Source organism: Corvus moneduloides, chromosome 1 (genome assembly GCF_009650955.1).
Source record: "Corvus moneduloides isolate bCorMon1 chromosome 1, bCorMon1.pri, whole genome shotgun sequence".
In the NCBI taxonomy this organism is placed as follows: domain Eukaryota; kingdom Metazoa; phylum Chordata; class Aves; order Passeriformes; family Corvidae; genus Corvus; species Corvus moneduloides.
The window spans coordinates 67,957,261-67,975,891 of NC_045476.1; the positions used below are offsets into that span (position 1 = coordinate 67,957,261).

General features: G+C 37.9%; 1 protein-coding gene across 5 annotated transcripts in view; it reads right to left on the reverse strand.

Moving 5' to 3' along the window:
• The window catches only part of CDKAL1 (CDK5 regulatory subunit associated protein 1 like 1), a 396,424-nt gene that overhangs the window by 212,270 nt on the left and 165,523 nt on the right, over positions 1-18,631 (reverse strand). For all 5 annotated transcript variants that reach the window (XM_032114324.1, XM_032114315.1, XM_032114332.1 and 2 more), the window contains one exon: positions 11,219-11,322. In XM_032114324.1, the coding sequence (XP_031970215.1) occupies positions 11,219-11,322 (104 nt within the window). The remainder of the gene's footprint in view (positions 1-11,218; positions 11,323-18,631) is intronic.

An 18,631-nucleotide genomic window follows, 5' to 3' on the forward strand; every position in this document is an offset into this window, starting at 1 on the left:
TCTAAAGCTGGCATCAAAATATTTTAACATATACTGACTTTTGTCTTAACACAGTAGGAGGTACTCAAGGGAAGGTTAAAAAATAAGATGGGACAAGAGTTAACCATGAGAGAGGTCCATCTAATCTCTGGGACCAAGCCTGCAAATTTATTTTTTATGAGACACATTCAGTATTCTCTCAACATTCTCTCCCTATTGCAACTGGGCTCATCACCACCCAGAGTTTTACTCTCACTATGACTTCACTGACTACAGAAGATTAGACAACTTCTTTTTATAACTTACATTTCTTTACGCTTGAGATATGCTGTGAGCTGAGTTGCTTGATGTTGAAGTCTCCTGCTTCTGCAAATTGCACCTTTATAATTTAATCACATAACGCTTTTAAAGGTCTTTGGAAGAAAGTTTTCTCAGATTAAAACAGCTCTTAGTTTCCTATTAAATTAATCTCAAAAGTTGCAATCTTATATTAGTATTAGATATGGAGATGGCATGGCCTTGAGTCACAGTGGTATTGCACAACATGTCAAGAGGATAACCAGCACCACAAAACCCAACCTCCATACGGAAGGTGAGCCCTCATTACAAAAGGTTATTGAGAGCAATACTAAAAGCATAAGGCACACTTTAGATAAAATATACTGCGGGAAATCAGTGCCTTGTTGAAATACAGCTTAAGACTGGCCACGAGTAAGACCATTAGTCAGCTTAGCCCAAAGTCTTCTCCCACAGGATGCTTAGTGGAGAGTATAAATACAGACAGCATAAATGATTTGCTGAATACTCAGAAAATTTCAACACTCGACATAAGATTTGTTATTACTTAAAGAAAATGGATTATTCTTCTGTGCTTCTGTCCTATTTCTTCCAAATGCTCAAACTTCCACTGTGTCCCATGCTAGGGGGTTCCTCACATTTAACGCTACGCTATGAGATTAAGAATCCCACTGTAATTTGTTCTGAACCTGACCTTTGCTAGCTTCACTTAATGCTTTGGAACCTGGTATGGGTTGAGATACTCAGCACTGCTGTTCATTTTAAGAAGTAGTGAGGCAGTGCAAGTGGCCCCAACCACTCTCACCAAAGATCCCACTGACACCAAGCTGCGACGGTCAGGCGCCAAGGTCACCGTTCAGAGAGGGTGAGAACCCACAATTCCCCAGTTCTATGATTTACATATTTCCCTATGATAGGGTCATATTTTCTCCTCCCAGTTTTATGTATAAGTGCATGTATATTCATTTCCCTTAGTTAATATGTATAAGTTCTAGAAAGTTCTGCAGTACTCAACACCCCATTGGTTCCTTCCCAAAGTCCCGCCTATGTGTTATTCCCATTGGTTCCCTTACTGTTAACCCCGCCTACTTGTCCTTATCCCATTGGCTGTAATCCCTTTCCCCGCCTTCCCATTCCCACTATAAAATCCCTGGACCCTGTCAAAAATTAGGCTCTTCATCCCTGTCCCGTCACCTGAGTAAACTTCAGTATGGAATCCATACGGAGAGTCCCCTCTCTTCTTCTTCTTCTTCACCTCTGCCTGCATGCCCTTACACCTGCCTCAGAGAAGACTGCTCCCCCGGGTGAGGAGCTCTTCCCCTCCTTTTGTGTGTGCCGCCTTCCAGAGGGGTTGCAGCGTAGACCTCTGGGCTCCTTTGTGTTGCCACGCTGGGTTCAAACCCCCTCACGGTAGTTGGCACATCGGTCACCTTGCAGTAGAAGGGGTAGTGAGGCATGCATGACATGACTCATTTAGCCCATAAACAAAAACATAGGAGGTGGGCAAACTTTATGCTGAGCAATCCTAGTTCTGTCACAATTCCTATTCTCCAAAAAATTTCTCCTTCACATCCCCACAGCAAAGAATGAGAATTTAGCGGAAGATACCATCTTGACTAGTCTTGTGAGTAGGAGGTTTCAGTGGCACAAAACAGCTAAGACTGGTTCCTACACAAGGCCAAGGTAACCAGGAGGAGACTGCTTATCAAATGATAAAAGGAATCATTGCTGCATTCTGATAAATTATCTTTGGACACATTAAAGATGACCTAAACTTGGTAGTTGCCTAGTGCAACACAGTGCACCAGATTTGTTAAGATAATGATTTGGATTCTGGTCACCATGGCTGCTCGACAGTAAAAATTTCTCATGATATTTTCACAGCAGCTATGGAAAGCTTCAGGCAGCTGATTGCACCATAACATGAGAAGCTGACCATGAGAATACCCTTATAACGTTACAGAAGTATTCCTAATCCAGCTTTTACAAAACCAGCAGTAAATGCATGAGTAAAATATGCATTATCAAAGAAATGCAAGTTCCTATAGCTGAACAAATATTTACAAGGAGTGAAAAAATTCCAATACCTCCATGGTTAAGAAGCCACATAAAACCAAACTTTCATTTTCAAACAAAATTAAAGGTAAAAAATTCCCTCCCCTGAAAATCAGATTTATTAAAAAGACACACCATGCTTTAATTTCAATTCTTTTTAAATTCAAGACTAAATACACACAAAATCAACTTAATGTTCCTGGTAAAGAGTTAACTACTGGCTGTAGCATTACTGAACCTTATGTTTTACACTCCATTTCAAATAATACAAACTTAGCAAAAATAAATTTATAAATAAAATTAACAAGCAAGTAATGCTATCCAGCTTTTTCTGCTGCTGTTCCACTAAATAAGCATGGAAAGAATATAACGTACACTAACTCTTGTGTAATATAAACGAATTTTCCAAAAAAAGAAAAAAAATAATTTCAAGCAAACATCAGATTGATGAGCTCTTCTGAAGAAACCACAAATGAGCCAAACATTCTGTTAAAAAGCATGAAGACTAGAGTGTGTTTCAACCCTCTCTTTTCCCCTTCCCCAGTTAAGCTGGAACAGGTATCTCCTGCCCTTGGAAGATGAGAGAAGACACTACAGTGTGTCCAGTATTACATGAAGTTTTGTAGGACCATTTCTCACCCCACAAGGCAGTTAAACTGGCCTAGGAAAGAGCAGCTCCGTGATGAGAGAGAGAAGCTTGGGCAGAATACTACATTTCCCAGACATCCCTCCACTCCCTTGCTCCAAAGGCCTAGTTCTGTTAGGACTCTGCAGAATTGTGGTACTTCTATAATGTCAGCATCTGGGAAGATTCAACTTCTATCAGTTACTAATATCACTCTGTGAGGTTTCTAAAAACACACGAGTTTTACCCCAGATCAGTCCCCCAGCCTGATTCATACAAGGAACACTCTCCCAGCAAAAAAGCAGGTGGCCTGAGGAAAGGATGAAAAAAAAAAAAGGAGGGGGCAATGGGGAGGATGGATGGAGGAGGGAAGGGGAGGGAGAGATGGCCAAGAAATGCTCCTTTTACTTGCAGGGGTTGCTGAAAGTACAGCTGAAACCATAGCCTAAGGCTGAAGATCAAGTTGTAATTTTAATTGTATACATCTCTGCTTTGGCTATTTTCTATTAAATTTTTATTTCGAACAAAAATAAAATGCACCTTTTTTCATAACAATACAAAATTAAACAGGCTGGCTGTCATTCAAGGATTTAAACAGCACAAATGCAAATATTTGAGTAGGAAAATTAACAGGAATGAGAAAACTGAATTATACAGAGCAAATGTGACCAAAAATTGGGGGTTTCTTTCTGCTGAAGAAAAAATACAACCTTTGTTAGACAGACTTTTCTGGTTCTTTAAACTGCCAAAGCTAAGAGATTAGTGGAGTCTTATTGTCTGTAGGATTTTTAGTCAGGCATGCAAAATAAGCATTCGTGTATTCAATTTATAATCCTTATTTCCAACACTGTCAGCTACAACAACACATGCACAGCCAGAAAGACTTTATAAAAAAGGAGCGTTACCAAAGTAGGTTTGATGGAGACAAAATGGTTATCTGGTCATGCTATCACACATTTTGGCAACAGGGTCCATTTATCTGGCAAATTATCTTCTGGACAATGCCTATGTACCTCTAGTAACACTTAGAGAGAGAACAGCATCCAGAGAGCAGCAATTGTCTAGATTTTCAAAAAAACCACATTTTATTTCATGTTACAGCATTAACAGGCTTTATGTTTTGGAACAGACAACCATGATATGAACATTTCAAAGCATCCAAGGAATCTATTTAAAGCTATTCAAGCTTATAATAATCCCCATAGAGGAGAAAATACTACTTTCAGAAAGACAAGCCAGCACATGGAGACTTTGACTCCTGATGAAAATCTTTATGGAAACATGATTTTTTGCAAATTCTAGGGCGGCAGCTCCTCATTAAATGAATGACCACTCCTTGTTACAGCAATATCTTCCTTCCAGTCTTCCCTAAACAACACTTTCCTCTGTTATCTCATACAAGACCTGAGACAACGCCATGGTAGCAAATAACAGTGACCAACTACTTATTATCCTGACTGCAGTCATGTATTATTCTGCTTCAATTGTTTACACTGCCACACTACAAGCTCTTCACGGCCACATTTTTTTTTTTAACAGATACACAATACTTACACAGTAAAATCCCAATTACACAAATGGCAAAGAGTGACAAGGGGTTTTCCTTGAAAGTGAACGGCCCAGTCGCAGTTCTGCATGTTATGCTGTATACTTGTAAAAGCCACTGGGACTCATGTCCTAATTGAGCCATGGGCATGATTTTTTGGCAAATTAACTCTTATGGCATAATTGTTCTACAAGGCTGTTTGATAGGACTAAAACCCCTATGAACAGCAGAAGAGGACATTAACACATGGAGCAAAAGAGAAAGAGGTTTTCCTTCCTCATTTCTGATGCCCAGTATCACAGTAGACCTGGCAGCAAGGAAAGAAACCGTAATGCATAAAACCAAACTGAGGTATGCAACATGCCTACAAAATCTAACAGGCAAAATCAAGTGAGTCTCCACAAAACCCATTTGAACCAAGAACAAAATTTAATTTAAAAAAACCACAAGTGACCTGGGGCAAAGCATCTGACACACTAAGGCATGAAGGCCTCCATAGCTTATTAAGAAGTTTTTTTGGTTTCTAAGCCTGTCAGGATTAACATGTTTTCCCAAATGCAGTTCTTGCAAATGATTTGATGATCTTAACAAGAAGTATCAATTAAAGTTTGACAGAGTTATAAGAAAATGGAAGCAAGATTATATTACTGAAAGTTCTTGGCAACTACAAAATTAGAAGATGCCATGTTCTACACCCTTAATGAAAATATTAACAACGTATTAAGCTAAATCTGAGCCTTCTGCTGATTCTTAGTGTTTCTGTGAAAAACAGTGGCATGTTGTGAATCCCAGAATCCTTTGTGGCCAGAGGGCACAGAGATGATCAGTATGTTTAATATTTTGATGACAACATCAAACATACTGCGAGTGCACTGCAGAGTGATCAGCCTTTGGCAACAGATCTTGAAAACACCAAATTTATTCTGCATGAGTCTATCACCCAGCATGTGCAATAGGTTTGAAGCATTCTGACAGCAGTGGAGCGACTGCACACACAACACACTACAAATGCACAAGAATGGCTACACGGCTTTTGGCTCAAAGTCAGCTCACATCTGGCCGTCTCAGAAGGAGACTTCAATGCTAACTGCAAAAGACCAAGTAAAAATATGCAAAACAAAGGCAAAACATGCAGATAAAATGGTATTTTTAAATGCAACAATTTTTAATAAAATAAAAGATTAGCATAAAGCCCACACAGATATATTTTCACACTACTTAAATGTCATAATAAAATGAATGGAGGAGTTTATTTAAAGCGTGTTAATAAGGGTGTTGTCCAAATGCCCCTTCAACACTGACCAGCTCGGGGCATTGATCACCCCTGTAGGAAGGCTGTTACAGGGTTTGAGTGCCCTCTCGGTAAAGAAGTCTTTCCTCATGTGAAGTCTCCAAGCCTTCCCTGAGGGATGCAGCCATTCCCATGTGTCCTGACATTGGATGCCATAGAAAAGGGATCAGCACCCCCGTCTCCCCCTCTCCTTCTCAAAAAGCTGGAGACAGCAATGAGGAAAAAGGCTAGACACCAATAATTTAATGTCATTGCCACTATATTTTTGAAGTAAAATTTAATATAATGCAAAGGAACCTTTTATGCAACAGGACATGCAGAAGACAAATAACAGTAACAGAGCGGTCAACTTGACTGTATAAAAAAGTGCACCAAGAAGACAACAGGGAATTTCCTTCAGAGCCAAGAAGAAAGTTCACTAAACTAATTTGGCCACTTAAAAGAAGCTTGAAAATATCTCCAGTGGTGCAATTTACTACTGAAAAGACATTTTTATCCTTTAAAAAATATCTCTTTGCTATATGACACTGGTTATGTGTGCTTATATATGTTACACAGTAGTTCTCACATACTTGGAGATGCTGCTTCTACTCACTACTGGTGGATAATAACTTTTTATTTTTAAAAAAAATAAAAAAATACATGCAGACAATGAAAACTTATTCATTATGCTATCCCATCTAACTACAAAATGACAGGCTGGTACCAAAATATTTATTTTGGCCTAAGTATTCTGTGCATTAGCAAAGTCAGCAGGAAAAAAACTTGAAACATTCATAAGACACAAAAGATGATACAGAAAGAATTTTAATAAACTTAAGAACAACAATGAAAAAAACCCTAGCTCTATAGCCATCCCCAAAAAACACAGCAAAACAAAGAGAGGTTATTTATCAAAGTGTCTCAAATACAGCAACCCAAGCTCCCTGGAACACAATTTTAAATTATACTTCAGGAACAATATTAGAATAAAGTGTGTGTTCCCTAAAAGTCAGTAAAAAGGCTGACTGACAGAAAAGATTTGTCTTAGGAAAACAATCACCATTCTCCTTCCTCTCTCTAGGTCAGATTTGCAGATGCAAGTGCTCTCTCTCTGGTGTTAGTTTCAACTCTGGAAGGACCCTGAGTACACAGCCCAGGTTCCATCTGGATAACTGGGCGCCCATTCCCTGTCAGTTTGTTCAGAGACCAAACCCACTACCGAGAGCGTGCTCTAAGCATCCCGCTTTGGTACTGCTTCTGCTAATCAATGGGAAACTAAAACATTGACCATTCTTCTTATTTGTCCTTTCGTGCTGTCCTCTCAGCTGCCCTGAAATCATACGCAGAATGTATTGGTAGTTGTGCAGGGGCAAAACAGCTACTAGGAATAGAGCAGAATGTCCTGACAGTACCTCATCAGAACCGCTAAAACCAAAGATCCTCAGCAGAGCTCACAGTCATCTGAAAAGCTCTGGAAACCAATCACATTATATAAAAACAATCCTTATCATCATCACCCATAAACACCTGTTTATGGCAAACTTGTATAGAGAAAAATATTTAACATTAATCTCTTTCAAACTCTCAACACTACAAAGTCTACCAGATTAGGGATAATTGCTAAAGACAACTAATGTAACCCAAGACTCAGAATCTTAAGTTTTGGTACTCCTCTGCTTTATAATGTTACATGTTGTCCAAGATTTCCTAACAGAAGTGCTATTCAGAATTCAACACCATGCATGCCAGTGAACCATCATGCAAAAAATGGAATAAAAATAGGTGATATTTTGCCACTACAATTATCCATCCAGAAGCAATTGTTCCACATAGTTTGAGGAACACTGTTTCCTGACAAGATGTGACTTTCATTTGAGCACCCTGATTGCTACCATAAAATAAGCTAATATAGTAGTTAATTATACATTGTATATTTTAATAGCAGCATATTCCCTGCCATCTGCAACAGGCATGCAATGCTAAAGAAGTATAGTTTTGTAGTGGTACATGCAGAAGATCTTCATTCTACACTAGAATGCAGTAACAGCTAATTCCATAAAAATACTTATATTTTTACTTAGTTTGATGAATGAGCAAAAATTGCTTGCAATATAAAGTATTATCTTTGCCCAGAAAGTCTCTCACAATATGTAGGATTTTTATGATAATGAATGTCCCACTTAAGGAAAAAATCAGTTTCAAGTCCTTCATTTTAGCCAAAGCCATCCCAGGACACAACTCCACGCGGCATTCAAAGCTCAGGCTTGTTTAACTTTTGTGTCTCCTTGGAACACTCTTCACTGATAGCAGCTCCCCCAGCCCACTTCATATACTAAGCAAAACCACATTGTTATACAAAAGTTGCTTTGGGCAGGAAAGAAAGAGCCCTCTCATAACTGTAAATGCAATCCCCTAAAATACAGCACTGAACATGACACAGCACATTTTGAAAAAAACTTACTAATAAATTGATGACACAAAGCACTGTACAATCAGCTGTAGAAAAACTCTGCATAAGCAACCTTACAGTAGACATTTGTTCTCCACTCACAGACCACTTTACTGTATTTCACAATACTTACAATACTTTTATTTTACTAGCTTTCTTACAGAAGTCTGCTGTATATTCTGATTTTACACAGCTGCGCATGTAAAAAAATTAAACTACTTACTAACAGTTGAAGTTTACAGAAAAAAACATTAAAGTTAAAAAATGAAAAAACTCAACAAACTACTTTCAACTTGAGATAGATTATTTTGTTAATGAAATTTTGTGAAATATTAACGTTCATGTGACTTGTAACTTCAGAACTATTATGGAGGTCAGAGAGGAAACATAAACCCATGCAAAGTATGCAAAACCCCCTCAATTTCAGTACACCTTAACACTTAGTCCAATGCATTATGGAAGTATGCAGCATGCACTAGAAATCTACAACAGTTTTTGTGCACATTACATTGAATTCAAGATACTGAAATAATACACAAAACCAACTTATTTCAGAGGTTGGAAAAGTACAAGAAATAGGCTGATATTTGTTCAGTCATGGTGATTTCAGCCATCACCTTTTAATCAGTTTTCAAAGTGAAAAAACTTCTCATGGCACATCTGTACCTCTCGTGTTTTTAACTAGAGCTTCAGCAATACATCTTCTGTGAAAACAGAAGTGATTGTTGAGGAGATTGTGGCTCAGTAACTCAGCAAGAAATTGAATAATGGCTTTGAATTGCTGAAATCTTTCACTGGATTGATGAAGTTTCTGCAGCCCACAGCTGCAGCAAGCTGGCAGTAATAAATTCTCCATGCACTGCAAACTAAGTATCTGACTATTTCATCCATTTCTAAGTATGTGAAAGCTGGAGGCAAAGCCATTTTACAACTGAATAAATACTTGCTTCTTTCGTTATGCCCTCTAACAGAGGTAGTAGTGTAAGGCCAAACAAGAATAGAACTCCCTGGAGATGCCTGCTGTGAGAAACGTCATAGCATTTCTTCAAGAAATTTCAAAACAATAGCTTAAGGGTAACTTTTTCCATTAGAAATCAAATTATTTTGAAAGAGTCAATATTTATAATAAAGGCCACAGTACAACAGATGAATTGAATTACTGATTTTTCAATCCAAATGTACTATACTTAAGTTCAAAATACTTTCCAAAATTTCACATTCTTTGTCTGCAAAGACAAACAAAACTCAAGTTTTATTTCTTGTTATGCCAAGTAAATACATCTTTATGCTAATATAACACGGAATTGATGATATATAAGTACAATTATAACAGGACAGACAAGTCTGGATTTTTTTTTCTTTCCACACATCCCATAAATCTAAATAAAATTTAGACAGTTAACTTAAGCAAGGTCCTAATCCTGACTTATTACCCATCTTATCTTTGTCATAGTTCCTTGAAGTATAGTCCAAAGTTTCTTTAGAACAGCTATGTAGTGCTGAGTAACACTTCTTATGCCACTTAAAAATGGCAGCTTCTCTCCTGCTCAGTAACTACTTGCCAATTTCAAAATCATCTGTCTTACATTACTGAAAACTTCTAACTTTCTGAAATATGCTTCCTGAACTGCTTCTCCACCAAAACAACAAATGTATTTATGCATCCTCTATTTCAGTTGCTGATCATTTCATAATATATATACAGGTTTTAGAAACTTATCCTACTAAACCAAGAAATCTCGCACTACAGGATTCCTGTCAGACAATCCTAACAGACAATCTAATTCACAGCAACGAGAGCATGAATTCTACAAACCTAAGCAATAGGAAAAATTTAGTGGCAATCACAGATGAGCTTCACAGAAGAAAAGAGAGGTGCTTGGCTTTTAAAAAAGTGAAAGAAGAGGGCATTTGTAACCTTAAGCGAGAACTTTCTGTGTGCATAATGAGAACTTAGAATTTGTGAGCATGGGCTTTGATTAGGAAAAGGACTCTTCCTTGCGTACTACTGATAGGAATAGACAAAAGTTCATCACTGGCCTAAATAAGGTTCATTATGGACCCCTAAATAAGGATAGATTTAAAAACACTTTTAATCATTGGAGACTTCTTGCAACTCTCGGAGCCATAAGTGAAGCCCAATGGATGTGTTGTCTGTACATCTACAGAGGATGTGACATCAAATGTTGCATTTATTGCTTTACTTTTGATTCAGAGTGTTTCACACAAAGATGGAAGGAGCTGCTGCACCAGAATTACCCAACTATTTTTAATGTATATTTTAATCCTTCAAAATGGCACACAAACAGAACAAATACCACCTGTGCCTTCACAATGAATACTGGCATAATTTGGAAATCTGTATTTTTGAAACACAGGTGAAATTTAGATATATAGAACAAATACTAAGATACAATAAAGCTGTCGTAACTACCAGATATAAAGAGTTTTAGGCAGATACTGGCACAGAGAGTGTACTGCAGGAAAAACTTAATATTTGATGGAATCCATGTGATTTTACAAATATCCTATTGAACGTAAAACTGATAAGCTTTGTTTGGCTCTCAGAAATATCCCAGAACTTCTCCAGTAAATTCATTACCAGCAAAAGCAATGTATCCCTAAACAGGATTTTAAGAATCCTTGCGAAGCTCATGAAATTTACTTCATAGTTGAATGAAAAAACGTTTCTGTTACTCTAAGAAACTAGAGATAGAGTAAAATGACTGAATTTTCCCATTTCCACATCATCTCAAAAAAATGTATGCATAGAACTTCATTTGAACAATCCTAAAATCAAAATAAAATACTCCATTTTGCAAATAGTGGTGCACACCGTAACAAAAGCATAGCTTTCTACCACAAAGGCACCACGAGACACAGCTATGACTATTAATAACATGAGAGCTACATTGCATCCCAATCATTATGTGTGAAGGTAAGCCCAGATACACTTCAGGGGCTCACTTTTATCGTAGGGATGAAACTCCTTACCTTGAAAAGACTGTTTGGCTCTGTCCACCAGTTCTTCAATTGGATAACTTGCTAGATCTCCTCTGGCATGCTTAGTTTTACAGTAGGTACATGCATTGAGACACCTGTTCAGAAAATGAAAATGCTCAGTAACTAGCCAGGACAGTCTTTATATGCACAGTTACATTTATTAAGTATGCCTGGAAAGATGAGTTTTTATATCTATGACCAGAAAATAGTAGTATTCTGTTTTTAAATCAATGGAATAGTTTGAAAAACATTTTGCTGCCCTAACTTGTTAGAGTATCTTTTGCATCTATATGAAAGGTTGAAAAACAATCAGCGGGAACCACATACAAAACCCAACAGTGGGAATTTAAATACTTTTTAGAAAGGTATAGTAGGGTTAATCACTGTTCATTACTAAAGATGAATCTCCAGGTTTCTGATCCCTCTATTACATAAAAAATCCAATCTGAACAAGAAAATACAGGAAAAACGTCCTGAGAGGCTGAAAGTAGATTTTTAAAAGTGTGTATACATGAAAAGACATTTCAGTTAATTTTTCCAACTTTCCTTTGGCTTGAATAAATAGAACAAATAACATAATGAAGACAGAATCACCAACCAGAAAGACAGTTTGGCACAAAAGATTGGGGAACTAATGAAAACTCCTACAAGAAAATGAAGGAATAATGTGATTGCTTTTAATTTATCTGCCAGTATACTAAAGGCAGACTAATTGAGAGTACAAGGATGGAGAGACAAAACAAACAAAAACTACTTCTCATTGTAAGCGTGCTGTGCTTTTTTTCCTTTCTCCCCTTCTTTAAGCTCCAGCTTTTTATAGGATAAAGCATTTAAACATAAGCTCTAAAAATCCCACAGACCCCAAAAAAATCATTATAAATATTTCTATTGTTCATGCTAGCTAGAATACCATAAATTCTGTCCATTTTCACAACAAAAAGGCCACAACTTCAAAAAAGTCACAGAATTTTTAAGGCTGGAAAAGACATCCAAGATCGTCAAGTCCAACGTTTGACCAATCACCACTGCATCAAATAAACCACAGCGCTAAGTGCCCTGTTCAGTCATTTCTTGAACACTTCCAAGAATTGTGACTTTACCACTTCCCAGGACAGCCTGTTTCAATGCCTGGTTGCCTTTTCAGTGAAGAAGATTTTCCTGATGTCCAACTTAAACCTCCCCTGGCACAGCTTGAGGCCATTTCCTCTTTACCTGTCACTGGTTGCCTGGCAGAAGAGACTCCCACCTTGCCACCACCCTCCTTTCAGGCAGTGGTACAGCATGATAAGGTCCCCCCTGAGCCTCCTTTACTCCAGGCTAAACCCCCCCAGCTCCCTCAGCTGCTTCTCATCAGACTTGTGCTCCAGACCCTTCCCCAGTTCCATTGCCCTTCTCTGGATATGCTCCAGAACCTCAATATCCTTCTTGAAGTGAGAGGCCCACAGCTGAACACAGGATTCAAGGTGAATCCCCACCAGTGCTGAATACAGGGGGACAATCACTGCCCTTACCCTGCTGCCACACTATTGCTGATCCAGGCCAGGATGCCATCCAGGCCAGCGTGTGCCACCTGGGCACACGCTGGCTCTTGTTCAGCCACTGTCAACCAGCATCCCCAAGTGCTTTTCCACCAGACAGTGTTCTGTCCACTCTTCCCCCAGCCTGTAGCGCTGCCAGGGGTTGTTGTGATCCAAGTGCAGGACCCAGCATTTGGCCTTTTTGAAATTCATACTGTTGGCCTTGACCCATCAATCCAGCCTGTTCAGCTCCCTCTGCAGACCCTTCCTACCCTCCAGCAGATCTACACCCCAGTCCAACTTAGTGTCATCTGCAGACTTTCTGAGGATGCACTTGATCCCCATCCAGACCATCAATAAAAGTATTAAACAGGACATGAAAACATTTGGGTGCCAGAAAAGGCGAGCATTGCAACTACAGCATAGCTGGAACTAATGCCACAGAACTTTCAAAACAATACTGAAAAGCAAAGATAGCACTGGGTGGGTTCCGATGAAGTCACCAGCTACAAGCCTGTGTTTACTACTTGGATATATCTTGTTTTCTATTACTGTGTCTGGCATTTCCATGACTAGGTGATTACTGCTTTGCAAACTCTAAAGGTTTTCCTTCACAGACTCCCCTCCCATGTTAGTTCTGCTTCATTTGCATAAGCGGGAGTTCAGGAGGGGCAGAACACAGCCCAGAACATTTGCTCAGGTGCCCTCCTGCCACTGCACATCCCCTCAGCCCTGAGACTTCTCCATTCAACAGAATCTTAATTTCTAGATAGTTGGTGACTCTCTCTGCTAGACTGGATATGCATCTTATTTGCTGTGCCTGTCAGACTGATGCCTTAGGTTTTAACTTTTGTATTTTTCAAATTCTGTACTGCCTAGTGTGTAACGCTGAAGTTTCTTGTAGCCTATTGACTACTGCTCTCTCATGCTAGGTAGACATAACAAAGCCTCTCCAGGCCTGCTCTCCAAGGACACCCAGATTGTCCTAGGCCCAAAATGTGTAAACTAACATCTTAAGAAGGGGGGTAAACTTGGTGAAATTACATCATTAACTGAAGTTTTAATTGGAGAATTAACTCTGATATGCAAATGAACCAAACTTATGGAAGTGTGAAGAACTCATGACTCGGGGTCCACTGTCCTTTTAACTCCCCAGGGTGTACCTTGAAGGCCCTTCAAATAAATACCTACCCTTATTCTTGTCTAGTCTCTGTTTTTAGGTGGCCACCCCAGGCACCAAGACCAAAACATCAGGTCTTAGCATACACCTCAGATCAGAAAACTAAAATATATTGCTTAACAGCAGCAATCAGACTGTTCTATTAACTAAAACTGTATATGAAAAAGGCTGCCAGTAAAATATCCAATTGGCTGTTAAAAATAGAAAAAATCCCTAAACCTGAATCTTTATACCCTGTACCAAATAAGTGATTCATTGCCACCCAGACACAACTTATTCATCAGATGTATCTCACCTTTCTTCTAAAAATCAAAAGCCTTTCGTTGCACAGGATCTGAAGCACGTGTAAAAGGTAGCACTTGAAATCAAGAAAGTGTAAGCAGATAATTGGTTTATACTTTGTGTAGCCTATGTAGCAAATTAAAATGTTTTTCTTCTAGGTCACCGTCATCTAAAGTTTGCCATGAATGACCTTCTCTCAAAGCCCATGGGTACATCTTTTTTTCCGTGCTGCCCTTACGCAAAGTATGTCTCCCTCCTTTTTATTCTTTTCTTGATTTTCTTTTTTGTTAGTTTGTTTTTAAAGCACAACTCTCCATTCAACCCAACACTTCATTTCTAAGCAGGCTCCCATCCAGACATCCAGCTGTCACACTCCTCTCCCTCCACATCATTCATTCAGCTAAACCAGCCTTTTTCCACACAGCTAAACAACAAAAAAAAAGCATTACGGATCAGTCAAGGAAACATAAAATCAGTTTCAGAGTTAATATGTCTGCCCTTTTGGAACCAAAACACAAAAGCTGTGATATTATGTACTAACCTTTGTCCTATACTAACCTTTGTTTTCTCCAAGAAAATAGAATTCCCAACTATTTTGTCAAACTTCTCAGGTCATCAAGAAGAGATTTTACTGCAACAATCCTACGCCTTGAACACTGGGTTACTTTAAGACTGGCTCTTTCACCCGCAGAAGAGAATTCTGTCAGCCACCAGTAACAAAGGGACACATCAAAATTTTTCTCTTGGGATAAAGTAAATTTATTGAACTCAAATATAAGCTTGGATTTTGGGGAAAAAAAACCGCAAGAAAACCCACCAAGAGCTTTTATAATTTCCTTAAATTTGCAAATTCTGGCTTACTACAAGTTTGGTGTAAGACTTTCAACAAGAACTTTATCACAGATTTTTTGTTGCCTTGAACTGTAACCTTGAATGAAAACAATGCTTTTTGTAGACCTTCAGGTGTGTCAATTCATCCTAAGATTGATAAAAACTGTAATACTAGTACGTTACTTAAAACAAACTTCTAAACTTCCTCCTGTGTAATAGATCTAAATAGATCCAAAATCTAAACTGGTATTGATGTACAGTAAAAAGGATTATTTATACTATCTACATAGAATTTTTCTGTTCCCTTATCATGTATAGTACATCTATAAAATACACCATGTTACCTCTTTCTCTCTTCTCCTTATAATTAATGCATAAATCATATACGTCCTGTACTATGTATTTTGCTCTGTATTTGGGTTGAAGTATTAGAAAAGCTTTACAGCAAGAATAGTAAACACTAAAAGTGGCAAGTAGTATGAAACAGTGCCAAATACTGAAATTATTAATCTCCAAACCTTGAGCATAATTTTCACATCTTCAATCAAAGCTCCTGCCCTACAAGACTGCGCTACCTGAAAAAATGCAGTAACAGCAGCTCTTCTATGGTACTTCAGTAAACTCTGTCACAAAGAGAGCATGGAAATGCAGAGAAAGAAGCACCAGTAAAAAAGGGGAAGATATTTTCCAGATATTCACAGTATTATTATAATATTTTTCAATACTTTCACAATATTATATTATTTTCCAAATATTCACAGTATTATGTGGTATTGTTTTCAAGACATTTATTACTATGGTCTTTAAGTACAACTTCAGGGGATTTGTTGATTTATTTTGGGGTAGGAGCTGAAAGTTGGAACTTGGAGGCAGACTTTTTCCAAGTTTTGCTGTGGTAATTAACTTATTCCTACTATAAAAAAGAAGTATTGGGCATGTCTAAATAATTTAGTTTTTCCCTTTTTCAGTACTTAAAGAGATTATATAACAAAACCAGAAGGATAGACTTAGATGTAACATAAAAAAGCATCAATTTTGGAAAGGAAACCAGAAGACACAAAACTTCTATATCCTATTTGTACCATATTTGTTAATACCAACACGGAAAGGAAATAATCTTCTGGGCTACAGCTGACCAACGAAAGGATGCAGATTTAAACTACTTGTAAAAATGCTGAACTAACCACTTTTCACAGATAAAAGAATTGACAGTTCTTGAAAATAGAAATTTAAACCTAACCATAAGTATAATCAAGGATCTGTAGTGGTTTCTTCCCTAGTACGCCAGCCTCCATTCCCAAGTTTCCAGCATAACAAATTACTCATATGTCCATGCTGCCACATACTCAGACCACAGACAATCAAGTGGAAAAAGACTTTTGGAAACTCTCAGAATCTGAGCACTGCCTCTTACTAAGTGGCCTCCACCACCAAGTGGACCACCTAAACCAACATCTCCTTAAAATCCAGCCTTTACTGCAGCTGTAGCTCCAATACATAGGACTGAACAGCCAACAGGCCAGTAGTTGCGAAGGAGTATTTGCTTTGCGCTAAACTGGGAGCCTTCTTCAAGCATTTATAGCTGGTTTGTCAATGTTAGTTTGCATTAATATAGGTCAAAGCTTTTTTTGCTCAAAGAAATCACAGACTTTTGTAGAAAACAATAATTAATGATCATTGTGTTTGTAATTGCCAATATGTTTTGGATAAATTTTACAGTGATTCCAGAACAAAAATCACTGAGTCCTGGTTTTCCAACATACTAAATTGATTAAGGTACTTTGAATTATTAACCTTTTGCTTTGAATTATTAACCTTTAATCAACTGTGTGCCCAATACACAGAAATATTCACAGCAAAATAAAATACTATACAAAGATAAATTACTACCATGTGGCTAATTAAAAAATTTTTCAAACATACTACCAAACTGAGTATCATCAACATTTTGGTAAAGTGCCTAAAATTTTCTTGTAGACATAGGTAACAGTGGTCTTCACAATGTTTAGCTAGTATGTGCTCATGTGTGCATTATATTAACCAGACTCTTCCTTTTCAAACCAGTAATACTCCTCATAAAACACATACTTAACATGAAAGGCTACCCCTTACAGACGGAACTAATTATGAGTAAGAATGCTTATGACACAGCAGACAAATAAAGACTTTCCTTCAGAGGGACTAATCAGTGGACTTCATCAGCAGATGAGCGTGAGAACAGACATGAGGAACAAAATCCTGGTTCCTCTTAATGGGACTTATGCCACTAGGTTTAGTGAAGACAAGATTCCACCCTCAGATATGAAAAGTATAAAATACCTTTCATTGAAGGATCAGAAAACAGCTCAATTACAGACTGTGATGAGCCATTAGTGTGCGTGTCACTCAAATTGAATGTGACTGATCAAGACCATACATCTGTGAGCAAGATGGGAGAGCTGAAGGCTGCAACAGTGTCATGTGATAGAAGATCTCTGCTGCTCTGCAGGTGGTTAGTCTTGGGGAAGTGTTCCCTGAATAATCTGGAATAATCCAGTAAACTCCTGTTTGCTCCCAAGGTGGTCTACCAAATTGGAAATTTGCATAAAATCATTAATCACAATTCAGCCTAAATACTAATATTTGGCCTTATGAGATCTGACTAGCTATACATATTCAAGATTTTATGAAGTTTGCCCTATTAAAAAAAATTAATAAATAAATTTCTGCCAGTATTTCAGTGCCCCGGACACCAGTGGAACATTACATCAGTACAAACATGGAAAGATTGCTCATCACTATCTCCCACACCATCTCTCTGCATCTACCATCAAACTTCCTCAGGTGGCCTCAATAGCTCCAGGCCAAGAATATTTTGTATTAAAACTGTGGTTTTCCTGAAAGGGAAACATAATTTGCTTGCTTCAAAATACAGCTTAGAGAAGAGAGTTATGCTTTTATAAGATACTTTCAGAGTTTCTATCAAATGTAATTTTGAGAAAAATGCTTTGTAGTGTGAATAAAGAGAAAACTCCCTTTGTAAGCTTGACTGAGCAAAAGAAATACCCAAAATACATACTCCCAGCAGGTGAAAAGGAGATGGATACTGGTCATAAGCTACTAAACAGAAGCTGGTAGAATTCTACAAACATTTTTCTGCTTAGAATACTAAGTTTTGAAAACCTAACAACACCACCTATACTGTACTTACAGTTAAATATCATACTATATTTATAGAATTAAATGCCAATAATACTTCTTAGCATTCTACTCTATGAAGTCTACTTTGTACTTTGTCCAAAATATCTAAATTCCATCAAGCATTACCGTAATGGATTGGGGGGGGGGGGGGAAAAAGTAGTTCACAGGAAAATTTAAGAACAAAAAAGGGCATGCCTAATAGGCCTGACTTGTTTTCAGGGAACTGTTCTTTTGCTTGAAGTTTGCACATTTTACAATAAAGCTTTTCAACCCACAATGACAGGGAATATAATTTCCTGACAAATATTTGGGGCATGGGAGGTTGTTTTCACTTTAAAAATATTTGGGATTTAAAATACTTTTGAAACTGTGGCAAGCTATTTCTCTTAAAGGCTAGTTAGTCTAAGCAGCAAA